This window comes from Heloderma suspectum, chromosome 4 (genome assembly GCF_057233095.1).
Source record: "Heloderma suspectum isolate Gila_16-S chromosome 4, 16-S_ref, whole genome shotgun sequence".
Classification (NCBI taxonomy): domain Eukaryota; kingdom Metazoa; phylum Chordata; class Lepidosauria; order Squamata; family Helodermatidae; genus Heloderma; species Heloderma suspectum.
In genome coordinates, this window is record NC_139461.1 from 73427467 (window position 1) to 73441905 (window position 14439).

A 14439-nucleotide genomic window follows, 5' to 3' on the forward strand; every position below is an offset into this window, starting at 1 on the left:
AACCTGTGCTCTCAGAAATGTCTGCTGCTGTACAGTTTGTCAGACCTAGGGATGTTATGCTCCATGCAACTTTGCACACAGGCAATCCAAATTTTGCACCAGGAAAAGTCAGATTCTGCAAACTATATAAATTATGACAAGTTAGCAAATTTGTTTAGATTCCTATTTGCATAATTTATTCTGGTTTTTTAAAAGTATTTTTTCATAATGCATTCTGGTTTTGTAGTTATGAATATGAAATCTTTATTTATTTATTTATTTCATTTCTATACCGCCCAATAGCCGAAGTTCTCTGGGCGGTTTTAAATAAAAAGCGCGAACGCAGTCCCCCACTACCACAAATTATGCAGTCGAGTTTCCCGCATTTGGGGAAATCGCAGGGGTCAGCACACCCGGAGTGCAATGGATGAGCCTCACCCTGGGAAAACCACCTTCGTGATCATGGTGTCTCCCCTGCCAGGTAAGTATAAAATATATAAGTGTAAATCTTCCTAGAAGCTTATTTAGCTACCACTCTTCTGCAGTTTCACCAGACATTATCCACATACTTTCCAGCATGCTTTTGCAGACATAAGGACTAGAATCTTGATTTTTTTTTTAAAGAAAAGAAAAGAAAGCTAAGACTCCCAGAAAGTTGAATGTCAGCAAGCTAAATTCTGTGCCCCAAACCACAAGCTGTGTTTTTTTCTGGACTCCCTGGGAATTGTGGTCATTACCCAGCTGATAGAGCTAGTGCAAGTTCAGATGATCATCAAAACCATGGTTTAAATTAGAGGTGGGCAACCTGTAGGCCTTGGCCAATTTTTTCTTTCTGGAAGCGGGGCAGCTGTCTTGGGAGTGGAATATGGTCCCTGAACTTGCCAAAGTTGCCCACCTCTGGTTTAGGCTTCTTATCGCAAAGAAGCCTGCATGCGTCTCGGGCTTATGTGCTCCCCTCCCACTTTAGAACCAACCACAGTTTCCCATTATGTACAAATGTGGGAAACTGTGGTTTATTTTAACCACAGTTAATTAATTAAAACAAACCAGGATCAAACTATAGTTTTATATCTGGTTTGGTAACTAACTGTGGAAAAAGATGGGAATCCTCAAATGAAACAGATGTGTAGTTACTTAGTTGCCCAGCTCAGAGACTAAACAAGGAATCATTTTGCCAGCAGGTTTCTCATTAATACAAATATGTGTAATGCTCACAATGTATTCTAAATGCATATAATTAGTATCTTGCTTCCAAAAGGCTATAGCAGTTTTATTAATATCATATTCACAACTGTTTTCTGTCAGTGACTTGTGTGAAAATTAGGGGTGTTGCAATATAACCACCCTCAATTGGTAGAGGACATTTTGCCATTTTTCAGGTGCAGGCAGAGGAAAATAAGCAAATTGGTTTGGGTGGGGGAAAGGAAGGCTGAGCACTGCAATGAAATTTAGTTATGTAGCATGGCGAGTCGCAGCATCTTCCTATTTCTCCCCTTCCTTGTCTGTGGAGGGCAGAGTGATGTACTTAGCGAGTCAACCAGCAAGAGGGAGAGCTCTGCTGGCTGGCACAAATGTGGGCCACTGGCCAGCCAGCTGGCAGCCACCATTTCCATGCCTACAGAAAGTTGCTCTACAATGGCCACCGACCCAACATATGCAGCCCTCAGGGACATACAAGTTGCCCACCTCTGCTGTATGTAGAGCAGGGCTGTTGAACTGCTTTCTGCCTGAAGGCCAAATTCAATTTCACAGAAGTTCTTGGGGGCTGCATTCCAGTGGTTCCAGATGTTGAGCATCATAACATAGAGCATCATAAAATGCTGCCCCTGCCCCCCATTTGCCAAAGCAACCTGGTTCAGTAACAGCACAGGTGAACATTCCTTCTTACTTCTCTGACCTTGAATATTTTCCTGTTTAGCTAAAATTGAAATTAGTCCCCATATATATTAACATGGACAGCTGCATGTGGCAATAGTAAGAATTAATGTCAACTGTGCAAAAAGTATAAATTCAGTAAACTTCATATTAAAAACAAACAAATAAACAAACAAAGATGGGTTACCTCAGAAAAGTAACTGTCTAAGAAAGCCATATTCACTCCACTTTCTCTGTATTCTTTTATTGTCCCTCCAAATGTTTCTTTTCTTCCTGTTGTTCCATAGCCTAGAGTTGGTCCATAACCAACAGTTGTTCCATAGTCTTTAGTTGTACCAAGTCCCATTGTTTCTTCAACTCCTGTAGTCACCATCCCTCCATCTCGATACTTAGTTGCATAGATATCTGGAAAAACAACAGCAGTATTATTACATGATGTTTCAGAGGAGTGATCTGTGTCATCCCCAAACAGCCTGGTCAACCAACCAATGCTGAGGTGAATTCAAGTCAGTTTAGGCCCAATTAATGTGGACAAGCTGTCAACCTGGCAATTCAACTTGGACAATTTATGGTAACCAACTGAAATCCAAATGAGCCTTATTTGGGTGTTCTAACTCCCTCCACCAGGGGTTCACAACCTGTGGCCTGAGGGCTGCATGCAGACCCCAAGGCCTTACCTGTGCCCCCCGCAAGGTGCCCTGAGCTCCCCGCTGTGAAATCCCCCCGTCAATTTCTGGCCAGTTGTACCATTGTAGTGGCAGCGGCTGCCACCATTTCTGCCACTGCTACATCTTTTATCTGTTTGAAATTCGCCTAGAGAACACTTGTTATTGGAACTGATTAAATATATAATTAATAAATACAATAAAATAATAAATACAAGAAGTGACACATCATTTTATTTGTATGTCACTGATTTCTTGAGGCAATAACTTATTACAGAGATGTTGCACAAGATCCAAATCCCCTCTCCCGCAAAGTAGTTCTATTGCAGAAAAAAAATCACAGGACAAATTGCCACAGTTTGCCATATTGGGCTGGTTTGCACGATCACCACAACCCTCCATGGTTTATTTAAGCTATGGTGTGTTGCGGTGCATGCTGACAGCCCTTGTGAATATTCAAGCTGTGGCGGGTGGTTGTTGTGGCTTATCATGTGGTCGCTGCATCTTATCGTGACAACCAAATCCAGAGATGGTGATTTGTTGCCATGATTAACAAACCACCCACAACCCATGGCCTATTCTTGCATTGTGGGTGGTTTGTCAACCATGGCAACAACCCATCCTATGCCAAGTTTGGATGTCATGATAAGCTGTGGTGACCATATGCTGCTTGAGCATTCACAATGGCTGCTGGCACCTCCTGCTAAATAAGCCACGGTGGGCTGCAATGATCATGCAAACCAGACCTTTATCTCAGCACAAATGGTCATATTTTGATTCTGGAAAGGTGTACCTCAGCCCATCAATTGTGCTGGTGTGTGTTATGTGAATTGAGCTGGCATGTGTGAATATGATGGGTACTCATTGACTAATGCCTGTGATCCCCCCTTCAGAAGGTTTAAATACTAGATTAGACAGATAGATTAACAGGGCTGTGGAACTGGATTCTCCTTCTTAAGCAGTCTCATCTATCTCAGTGCCTTTTGTATTACTCTCTGAAAAAACAATTCAGAAAAGGATTATTTAGTGAAATTAAAACTGCAGAGAAGTTTAGTATGTACTTACCAGAGGAGTCACCAAAATCACCTCTACCTGGAACTTTTATCGGCACACAAATATTTGAAACGTCCTGAAAAACAACCAAGCAATTACTTTTAAGTACACATTTAGTACAGATTCTTGCCATGATTCAGAGCTGCTGTGCTCATGGATCCCACTCCTGTCCTGCCTAGAAAGTAACAGGCAGTGTTAGAGGCATCCGGCACAAACTAGACACAACGGAGTTCACATGTCACGATAAGTCACCCTGAAAATGAACCATGGTGGATTATTTAATCCATCACTAACCCATGCTGCTGCTGTCAGATGATCAGGTGCTCCTTGGTTAACTATGGTTTATTTCCCCCTTGGTCCTTCTGCCTGAACCCAGCATGGACCCAGCGGCCTTTGTGGCACAACTTTTTTAAAAAGTTGTATGGATTTTGTGTTTTGCACATTGTCAGGCATCTTTCATCCCATCCTCTGCTCACTGATGGAATCTTTTTTTTGTCCAAGAAGTTCTATTTGCGCTAATTTGCAGTAGCACAAATGCACACTTGCGCAAATTTGCAGTAGCACAAATGCACACTTGCGCAAATTTGCATTAACTAATACGCATTAATTAATGCGAGTGTGTGCAAATCTCCCCACAAGTGAAGAAAAAGGTTAAAAAAGTACAAATCCCCCTGTCCAAGCCTCATTTTCATGCTTTAGCTTAAGGGGGGAAATGCATATTTTTGGTTTCTGGGTTTCCCTCCCCCATATGACTAAATTTGCATACACTTCTAGAAAGTTTTTTTTCAAAATGGCCTGCAAATTTCACAGTCAATCCCTGCTCTATTTGTGCAATTCTCCCATTTGTGCAGAAGGAGCAGTGATCGCAAACGTGAATGGGAATTAGGCATGCAGGTATTGTCAGCTGGACATATGGCTGCTGAGATCTTGAGGTAGCAGGCGGAGAGCTCAGGTTTTCTCCTGCTCTTGCCAAGAGACCCTGTAGTTTTTTGGTACAAGCCATTGTTCTGGGTTCTCATGTCAAGACAAACCACTCTGAAAATAAGCCACCAACAACAACCCAACAACAAGCCGTGGGTTCTCAGAGTTAGCTGAAGCCACCATGCCACACAGCTGGATGTCATGACAAGCCACCCTGAAACAAACAAGGCTGGGGACCCACTGTGGATTGTTGTGTCATGCAAACCAGATCCATATGTATGTGCACGTTGCTCGGTTTGATGGAGGAATCTATTTCCATGTGTGCACTGCTGCCACTGGATCAGGCAGGCTTGGTGTCAAGGCTTGGTAATGTAGGGCACCTGCTAAGACCCACATCCTAGAAGTGGGCCCACTACTGACTACCCTGCCTGCCCCTCCGCCTCACTTTTTCTGCCTGTTCACCTGCGCTCCCTAAGTGTATGAGCCGTGTCAAGAGCAAGGAAAGGGAACAGCAGCCTCTATTTCTCCTTTTCAGCAGTGGTACGGATTGGGCCCAGAGGGAGAGGGCAAGTGAAAGAGCTGGGGCACCCACTTACACATCACCCCAAAAGAGGAAATGCATCACCAGAAAAGAAGAAAAAAGAGAACATTTGTATGTATAAATGCAAATTGAGAAATAATGACTGTAATTTAAATAGAGATCCAGTACATCTCACCATAGTGGAGAAGACTGACCAAGTGACCTGGGTCTCTACTCAGTCTGCTGTCTGGGTGCTAACTGCAGATGGGCAATGTCACAGCCCCTGCTGGACAGCTCTTCAAGTAGAGGACACTGCAAATTCAGGACTGTCCTCTGTAAAGGAAGACACATGGCCACCCTGGAAAGAGCAGTGGTGAATGATAGAGGCAAGGAGTTGGCCCACTCCAGGAAGTAGCCCACTGAAGGCATCTTGCCCAAGGCCAAAGTCTGGAGCTGACATGGGATCAGAGTCTATGGGTGCTTCCAGATGGAGGGCTCCTAGAGATACCAATCAAAAGACATTGTGCAGCCATTCCGTCTTTTTCTCGTAACAGATTTTTGTGTGTGAAAAGAAAGAAATGGAAGATGTATTGGGAAAACATGGGAGAGTTACAAGTTGAAGATAATGTTGTCTGTACCCACGGTAAAATTCTGTAAATGAGGCAGGGCAATGGTATGAAAAAAGCCTCATCTGGAAGGACTCTGTATGAGAAATACTGATGTAGGTGTGAATCAAACATTGGCTTAGCAAATATGGAGAAGGCGGATCTCAAGACCTAACTCAACTAGCTGGGAAGAGAGGAAAAGGCTACAGATAATACTGTCTAAGGATAATCACAATTATTTAGCTATGTTCCCTTTACTTACTTTTTTTTTTACAGCTGTTCACACAATTCAAGAACAGAGTACTCTTTTCTTTTTTGTGAATTTACTTCTTTGAGACTGAAAGTTTTATAGAAGTTAGGGATGAGCAGAAGCAGTGATGTGATGAACAATTCATAAAATTGATCCAGTAATTTCAGGAGAAATGATTGCATGAAACAGCTTCTCCCCAACTTTGATTGTCTGAATAATTTTACTGATTCTTTAGCATGTTTACTTGAGAGTAAGTCTTACTGAATTCAATGAATTCAATTCAATTAGATATACATAGGAATGCACCATTAATTGCTGATTAATCTCTCCCCCCCACCCCCAAACCCCCTTTTAAACCTGTGGATTTGCTTTTGAATAAGCATCTTTGGGTTGGTTTGTGTTTAGCAAGACAGTCTTATATAAAAAGAGAAAAATCTAAATATAAAAACATTGTTTCCCCTATTAGTTCAGGTTTAAAGATAAGTTTGTATGGAATGGCATACTGCAACTCTATGCTTTAAATCAGCCTCCTTCAATCACTGCCCATGCTTTGGAGGAGCTGCTGGAATTATGATCTGCTCAGTCTGTAAAAATTTGTGTTTTTCTGTAGATATTCAACTACTGTCCACTATAATGGCAGCCCCCAGTGAGTGGCAAATGAGGCAGCTGATTTTTTTTTATGATGGCAGCCATTTTGAATTTTGAAACATTCAAAATGCACCTCAGAACAGGGCTTTCGGGGGAAAAGAAAATGGCAGCCACTTCAATTTTACAAGAACTTCTATAAGAACATTGTGCTGTTGTGCATCTCCCATTTACTTCAGTAGTACTCGTGCAAAAGAACTTCCTGGTAGATTGTGTCCTTCGCGTCGAACTCCTTAAACACTCCTTCAGTTAATATCTCACTTCCATGATAAACTATTCTGAAAAATGATAAGCCTCCCTTAAAAAAATAATTAAAAATAATATACCTTTAGGCTTTAAGCCAGTGGCTGCCAAAATATATTTTATTTAATTTCATTTTTTTTTACTTCACAGGCTTTCTAGTCTGTTATTCGATGCAGAAGTCAGCCATCCATTAACTCCTAAGCTATGTGCCTCCAATACCTATTTTGTTGCAGGCTTTTTCAAAGAAGACTGCCCCAATTTTTTCTCCAGGAGAAATTAATTTTGTTCAGGTTCAGCAGTATTTGTTTGATATACCATGAATCTTTGGCTCTGAGCTGCATGTGGCATAGAAGGACCACCTATGTCTTCATGAACTTGACTGCACTGAGGAGGTCCTTCTCCAGGTGTCCCTGCATTCAGAAAGGTGGCAGCTAACCAGAAAGAGACCTTCTCAGTTGTGGCACCTCCCCTTTGGGAGGCTTACCTGGTGTCTACTCTTATGCCTTTTTGGTGGCAGGCAAATTTTTTCAAGCCTTTGATATTGTGCCATGAGCTGGTTTTTAACTCTGCTTCTGACATGGTTTACTTGTCTGCTGTTTTAATACTTTGAGTTGCCAATCTACATTACAACTTTAAACTGGTTTCAAACCGGTTTGTCTAAAGGGATCCTGTAGTTTCATGAGGGTACTGAGAATTCTTTGCTAGAGACCCCTGTCCCCTGCCCAAGTGGCCCCTCTTCCTAGAGCTACAGTTCCCAGAATTCCTGTATTTAGTACCTGTAATCACTAAAAACAGGTTTGAAACCAGTTTAAAGTTGTAATTTAGATTGCCCCTTTTTTGCTTATTTTGGTCGTTTTAATACTATTTGTGAGCCACCCTAGGAATAAAACACTGAAGAATGGGATACATATTTCTAAATAAAACAGGATAGATAGGTAGGTAGGTAGGTAGGTAGATAGATAGATAGATAGATAGATAGATACTGATAGACACGAAGATAGACAGAAAGGCAGATAATTATGGTTGTGTTGGAAAGTATGGCTATTTCAGAGGTTTGGAACTGGTAACAGGATAGATCACATATTGGGGTATACAAGCTAGTGCCAGTGGTGTCAGAGAAATCTCCAATGGATTCAAATGAGTTCAGATTTCTATTAATCCACCCCACAGATTCTGCAGCGGACTGGCTTTTTACTTTCCAGAATTCTATGCAAAATTAGTCGTACAAAAATATGACTAATTTAAAAAATACTGACCGAAAGTGTCCATTTCCCCACATAGGCTGAAGTGTGAAAATGCGCATTTTGGGAGATTTGCATATTTGCCCAAATGTGCATTTTCATTTGTACATGTACATTTGTGCAAGTTTGAGAAACTGAGAAAAAATTGATTTCGTCAATGAGCGGACAATGGAACAAAAAACGCCTGACAATTCGTGAAACAGAGACGGAACAGATTTAACCCAAACTGTTCATCTCTACTAGTGCCCTCCATGTGTTTTGGGCTCATCTCCCATAATCCTTTGCTACTGGGCATCCTGGCCAAGGCTGATGGGCACTGTAGTCCAAAACACTTGGGGGACACTATGCTGCCTATCCCTGCTACATCCCTGCTACATATATTTCTGTAAAGTAATGAACTAACCCGGTCTTCAGGCTGTGCTCCTTCGATTCCCCATGAATGAATAGCACCTTCTGTGCATTCAGGCACAGGCTCAAATCCAGTTCCAACACCACCAACTGCACCAGATCCACAATAGCCACAACAGTCACTCTGTGACATCAGAATTGGAACCACTGATAAAACAAACAAAAAGTGACACCATTTTTAACCATTAAGTTGAATATTTCTCTCTGTATATACGTGAAAACACACAACTTATTTTTTTAGGAGTAGTAAGTTCTGAGATTCTGAATTCTGTTTCTGATTCTGATTCTGGGTAAGTTCTGAAGATTCCCCTTCATGGATCACTGCCTTGTTGTGGCGAAGGGGCTTGCGTAACTCAGTGAAGCCATAAGCTATGCCGTGCAGGGCCACCCAAGACGGACAGGTCATGGCAGAGAGTTCTGACAAAATGTGGTCCACTGGAGAAGGAAATGGCAACCCACTCCAGTATTCTTGCCAAGAAAACCCCATGGAACGTATCACAAGGCTAAAAGAGATGACGCCGGAAGATGAGCCCCTCAGGTCGGAAGGTGTCCAATATGCTACTGGGGAAGAGCAGAGGGTATTTCCAAGTAGCGCCAGAAAGAGTGAAGCAGCTGGGCCAAACCCGAAAGGACACTCAGCTGTGGATGTGTCTGGTGGTGAAAAGAAAATCCGATGCTGTAAACAACAATATTGTTTAGGAACCTGGAATGTCAGATCAATGAATCAAGGTAAGCTGGAGGTGGTCAAACATGAGATGGCAAGATTGAACATCGACATCTTGGGAATCAGCGAACTCAAATGGACAGGCATGGGCGAATTTAATTCAGGTGACCATCATATCTACTATTGTGGGCAAGAATCCCTTAGAAGAAATGGAGTAGCGCTCATAGTCAACAAAAGGGTGGGAAAAGCAGTACTGGGGTACAATCTTAAAAATGATAGAATGATCTCAGTACGAATCCAAGGCAAACCATTCAACATCACAGTAATTCAAGTCTATGCCCCAACCACTGAGGCCGAAGAAGCTGAGGTTGATCGGTTCTATGAAGACCTACAACACCTTCTAGAACCAACACCAAAAAAAGATGTCCTCTTCATCATAGGGGATTGGAATGCTAAAGTAGGAAGTCAAGAAATCACCGGGATAACAGGCAGGCATGGCCTTGGTGTACAAAATGAAGCAGGACAAAAGCTAATAGAGTTTTGCCAAGAGAACATGCTGATCATAGCAAACACTCTTTTCCAACAGCACAAGAGGCGACTCTACACATGGACGTCACCAGATGGTCAATATCGAAATCAGATTGATTATGTCCTTTGCAGCCAAATATGGAGAACCTCCATACAGTCAGTAAAAACAAGACCTGGAGCTGACTGTGGCTCAGATCATGAGCTGCTTCTTGCAAAATTTCGGCTTAAATTGAAGAACGTCGGGAAAACCACTAAACCGTTCAGGTATGACCTAAATCATATCCCTGATGAATATACAGTGGAGGTGAGGAATAGATTTCAGGGATTAGACCTGATAGACAGAGTGCCTGAGGAACTATGGACGGAGGTCCGTAACATTGTTCCGGAGGCAGCAATGAAATCCATCCCAAAGAAAAAGAAATGCAAGAAAGCAAAGTGGCTGTCTGATGAGGCTTTACAAGTAGCTGAGGAAAGAAGGGAAGCGAAAAGCAAGGGAGAAAGGGGAAGATATACCCAACTGAATGCAGAGTTCCAGAGAATAGCAAGGAGAGACAAGAAGGCCTTCTTAAATGAACAATGCAAAGAAATCGAGGAAAACAACAGAATGGGAAAGACTAGAGATCTCTTCAAGAAAACTGGAGATCTCAAGGGAACGTTTTGTGCAAAGACGGGCATGATAAAGGACAAAGAAGGCAGGGACCTAACAGAAGCAGATGAGATTAAGAAGAGGTGGAAAGAATACACAGAATAACTATACAGGAAAGATCTGAATGTCCCTGATAGCCATGATAGTGCGGTCACTGAACTTGAGCCGGACATCCTCGAGAGTGAAGTCAAGTGGGCCTTAGGAAGCATTAGTAACAACAAAGCTAGCGGAGATGACAGTATTCCAGCTGAGCTATTTAAAATCCTAAAAGATGATGCTGTTAAAGTGCTGCATTCAATATGCCAACAAATCTGGAACACTCAACAGTGGCCACAACACTGGAAAAGGTCAGTTTACATTCCAATTCCAAAGAAGGGCAACGCCAAAGAGTGTTCAAACTACCGCACAATTGCGCTCATTTCACATGCCAGCAAGGTGATGCTCAAAATCCTACAAGCTAGGCTTCAGCAGCATGTGAACCGAGAACTACCGGAAGTACAAGCTGGGTTTAGAAGAGGCAGAGGAACTAGAGATCAAATCGCCAACATTCGCTGCATCATGGAGAAAGCAAGAGAATTCCAGAAAAACGTCTATTTCTGCTTCATTGACTATGCTAAAGCCTTTGATTGTGTGGATCACAACAAACTGTGGTAAATTCTTAAAGTGATGGGAGTACCAGACCACCTTACCTGTCTCCTGAGAAACCTGTACGAGGGTCAAGAAGCAACAGTAAGAACCAGACATGGAACAACCGATTGGTTCAAAATTGGGAAAGGAGTACGACAAGGCTGCATATTGTCACCCTGCTTATTTAACTTATATGCAGAGTACATCATGAGAAATGCCGGGTTGGATGAATCAGAGGTCGGAATTAAGATTGCTGGGAGAATTATCAACAACCTCCGATATGCAGACGATACCACCCTAATGGCAGAAAGCGAAGAGGATCTCAAGAGCCTCTTGTTGAGGGTGAAAGAGGAGAGTGCAAAAGCTGGTTTGAAACTCAACGTTAAAAAAACGAAGATCATGGCATCTGGCCCCATCACTTCCTGGCATATAGAAGGGGAAGAAATGGAAGCAGTGACAGATTTTACTTTCTTGGGCTCCAAGATCACCGCAGACGGTGACTGTAGCCATGAAATTAAAAGATGCTTGCTCCTTGGGAGGAAAGCTATGGCCAACCTAGACAGCATAGTAAGAAGCAGAGACATCACCTTGCCGACAAAGGTCCGTCTAATCAAAGCTATGGTTTTCCCAGTAGTAATGTATGGCTGTGAGAGCTGGACTATAAGGAAGGCTGAGCGCCGAAGAATTGATGCTTTCGAACTGTGGTGCTGGAGAAGACTCTTACGAGTCTCCTGGACTGCAAGGAGGTCAAATCAGTCCATCCTAAAGGAAATCAACCCTGACTGCTCATTGGAAGGACAGATACTGAAGCTGAAGCTCCAATATTTTGGCCACCTAATGCGAAGAGAAACCTCCCTGGAAAAGACCCTGATGCTGGGAAAGACTGAAGGCAAAAGGAGAAGGGGACGGCAGAGGATGAGATGGCTAGATAACATCACCGATGCAATGAATATGAACTTGAGCACGCTCCGGGAGAGAGGGCAGGACAGGAAGGCCTGGCGTGCTATGGTCCACGGGGTCACAAAGAGTCGGACACGACTGAACGACTGAACAACAAAAGTTCTGAGATTCAAAGTTATTTGAAACAAAACAAAACACTGTCAGCACTTTTGCCTTTAAATTCAGTAGATCATGCCCTTCTATTTCTGATCACTCTGAAGTTAAAAAGATGGGCATTACGAACAACATATTGTTTTTATCTATCCTTCCTTGCATGAACAGGTAATAAGCTGAGACAAGATATATAGTATCAGGTGCCAGGATATCACTCTGGTGCAAGTAGACAACCTGTCCCACTGGTGCCATGACCCAGTCTAACTCCATCTCCATCACTGGTAAAGCAGCCGCCCTGACAGCCAGCCCTCAAGGCTAGGTTCTAAGAATATGTATGTGTGTGCATAAGTGTGCGAATAAACACATAGTTAGTGGCAGGGCCAGCCTTCGGGGTGGGTGAACTGGGCGCTTGTCCTGGGTGCTGAGCTGAAAGGGGCACAGTGTTTGTTGCATGCACTGTCTGCAGTTAGCAAGTGTGAGAAAGCAGTAAGCGCCCTTTAACCATTTTTTCAAACTTCTACAGGTTGCTTGGGTGCTAACTACAAAAATGAACTTTCACTAATGAGTTTTAAAGTATGTTTCTTTTTCCATTTCCAGTTTGATGTCATATGTTATAGAAAAAAATCGGTGGAACACAGCTTCATTTTGCTAGGTTTTGCAGTTCTGCACAAGCCGCATAACAATTCTGCAAAACTGACTGGCCAGGGGGTGGGGGTCAACACTGAAGGTGCTTCTTGCCCAGGGTGTTATATATACTAGGGCCAGGCCTGGTTAATGGAACTCCCAGTCTTCAAGCTCTCATCTCATCTAAAACACCTACTTATTTCATGGCAAGGTACATAAGGTAATTTTATGAAAGCAGTAATGTTATAGAAAATGGTTAAATAAGAGAGACCAGAGGTCTTATTTTGTCTGAAAAGCAAGCAGATTTATAAAGCAAACAAAACAGAAATAACAAATCTAGCTTAGTGGAATACTTACACACAAATATTAATCCTCCAAGAAACATCAGACCAACGGCAGCAGCACTAAGGCCAGTTGTTCCACGTTGTCTGTCACCTCCCATACCTCCAACACCAGGACCATATTCTTCTCTAACATTACCACCTTCTCCAGCACCATAATCAACAACGCCGCCGCTACCACCACCACCACCTTCACCATAATTATCACCACCACCAATCTCACCTCCACCACCAATTCCTCCTTCACTAGTTCCTCCTCCTCCACCAATTCCTCCTTCACCAGTTCCTCCTCCACCACCAATTCCTCCACCACCAATTCCTCCTCCACCAATTCCTCCTCCTCCACCAGTTCCTCCTCCACCACCAATTCCTCCTCCTCCTCCACCAATTCCTCCTCCTCCACCACCAATTCCTCCTCCTCCTCCTCCTCCTCCTCCACCAATTCCTCCACCTCCTCCACCACCTCCACCAATAATAGTAACTCTGATTCTTTGAGTAGCATATTCGACACACTTTCCATTATGATCACAATGACAGGCTTGCAAAGGAACTATCAGTGGCCTTTCACAGCTTCTGCCGCTGTTGTCAAACACTTTAACTTGGACCTCATGAATAACAAACTGCATATTGTTGCAGTATAGTGTTGCTGAGGTATCTGTTGAGAAGGGGAAGAAAGAGGAAAAAATAATTTATATTAAGAATTCTGCTTTGGAGTCTCTTTATTCAGATGTAGTTTATGCTCCTAAGTAAAATTAGCATGATGTTGCTTATGAAAACTCAAGAGACCCAGAGTCCTTTGGAAGAAAGAAGGGTCTGTATTAATCTCTCAATGCCCATCTGGTTGCAATAAAATAACATTTTTTCTTTATTTCCTGAAGCATACTGCAGCGTTGTTACTGACTCCTGTCTTCCTTTCCTCTATACTCTTTTAGCTAATGCATATAGCAGGGTATTAGAACTGTCTTGTAAGAACTGGCTATCAGTTGACGTGAGGGAGGACAAGTATCCCACAGCTACACTGATTGTGTTGATCAAGGAGAAGCTGAAGAGCAGGAGAACACTATTCTGTGGCCACTTCATTCTTGGACAACTCAATGAGGAGCTTGCATAGCCTCTAGCAATAACTTTGAGAACAATTTAATTAATAGATTGGAGCTAGTAAGGGACACTTGTATTAAATAAAGGGTGCATTATGTAATGTTAAATAGTTGCATTGAGTCTTTGCCACAACAACACCTTAGTTCTCTCTTTAATACACCTGAATTAGACCCCCCCTCCTCTAGCCCGGATTCTCAAAGTGGTGGGTAGATACCCCACTCTGCCCCCCTGGAGTTGATGAGAGTGACCAGAAATAATGTAGCATTGGACTCCATTATGGAAACCACTGCTGGGTTCTGTAGGTGAGTGAGTGGGAAGAACAGTAAGAGAAGGTGAGAGGAGTGGGAGGAGAGGAGGAAGCCCACTTGTGCAAAAGATCCATCTTGAGGATCCATTCCCATCCACAGTGCAGCAGTGGGATGCACACACTCAGATGTGTGAAAGGAATCTTAC

The 14439-nt window shown here is 42.8% G+C and overlaps 1 protein-coding gene and 1 non-coding gene across 2 annotated transcripts in view; both read right to left on the bottom strand.

Annotated features, from left to right (window-relative positions):
- The window catches only part of LOC146347021 (desmoglein-4-like), a 43627-nt gene that overhangs the window by 5479 nt on the left and 23709 nt on the right, over positions 1–14439 (bottom strand). Inside the window, exons 12-15 of the mRNA XM_084851460.1 lie at positions 12905–13543; positions 8401–8552; positions 3585–3648; positions 2042–2259 (exon numbers count right to left, since the gene is read on the bottom strand). Coding sequence (XP_084707586.1) covers positions 2042–2259; positions 3585–3648; positions 8401–8552; positions 12905–13543 — 1073 coding nt within the window. The remainder of the gene's footprint in view (positions 1–2041; positions 2260–3584; positions 3649–8400; positions 8553–12904; positions 13544–14439) is intronic.
- Positions 305–468, bottom strand: LOC146347022 (U1 spliceosomal RNA). The gene has a single exon (XR_014791880.1). It is a non-coding gene; the product is annotated as a U1 spliceosomal RNA (small nuclear RNA).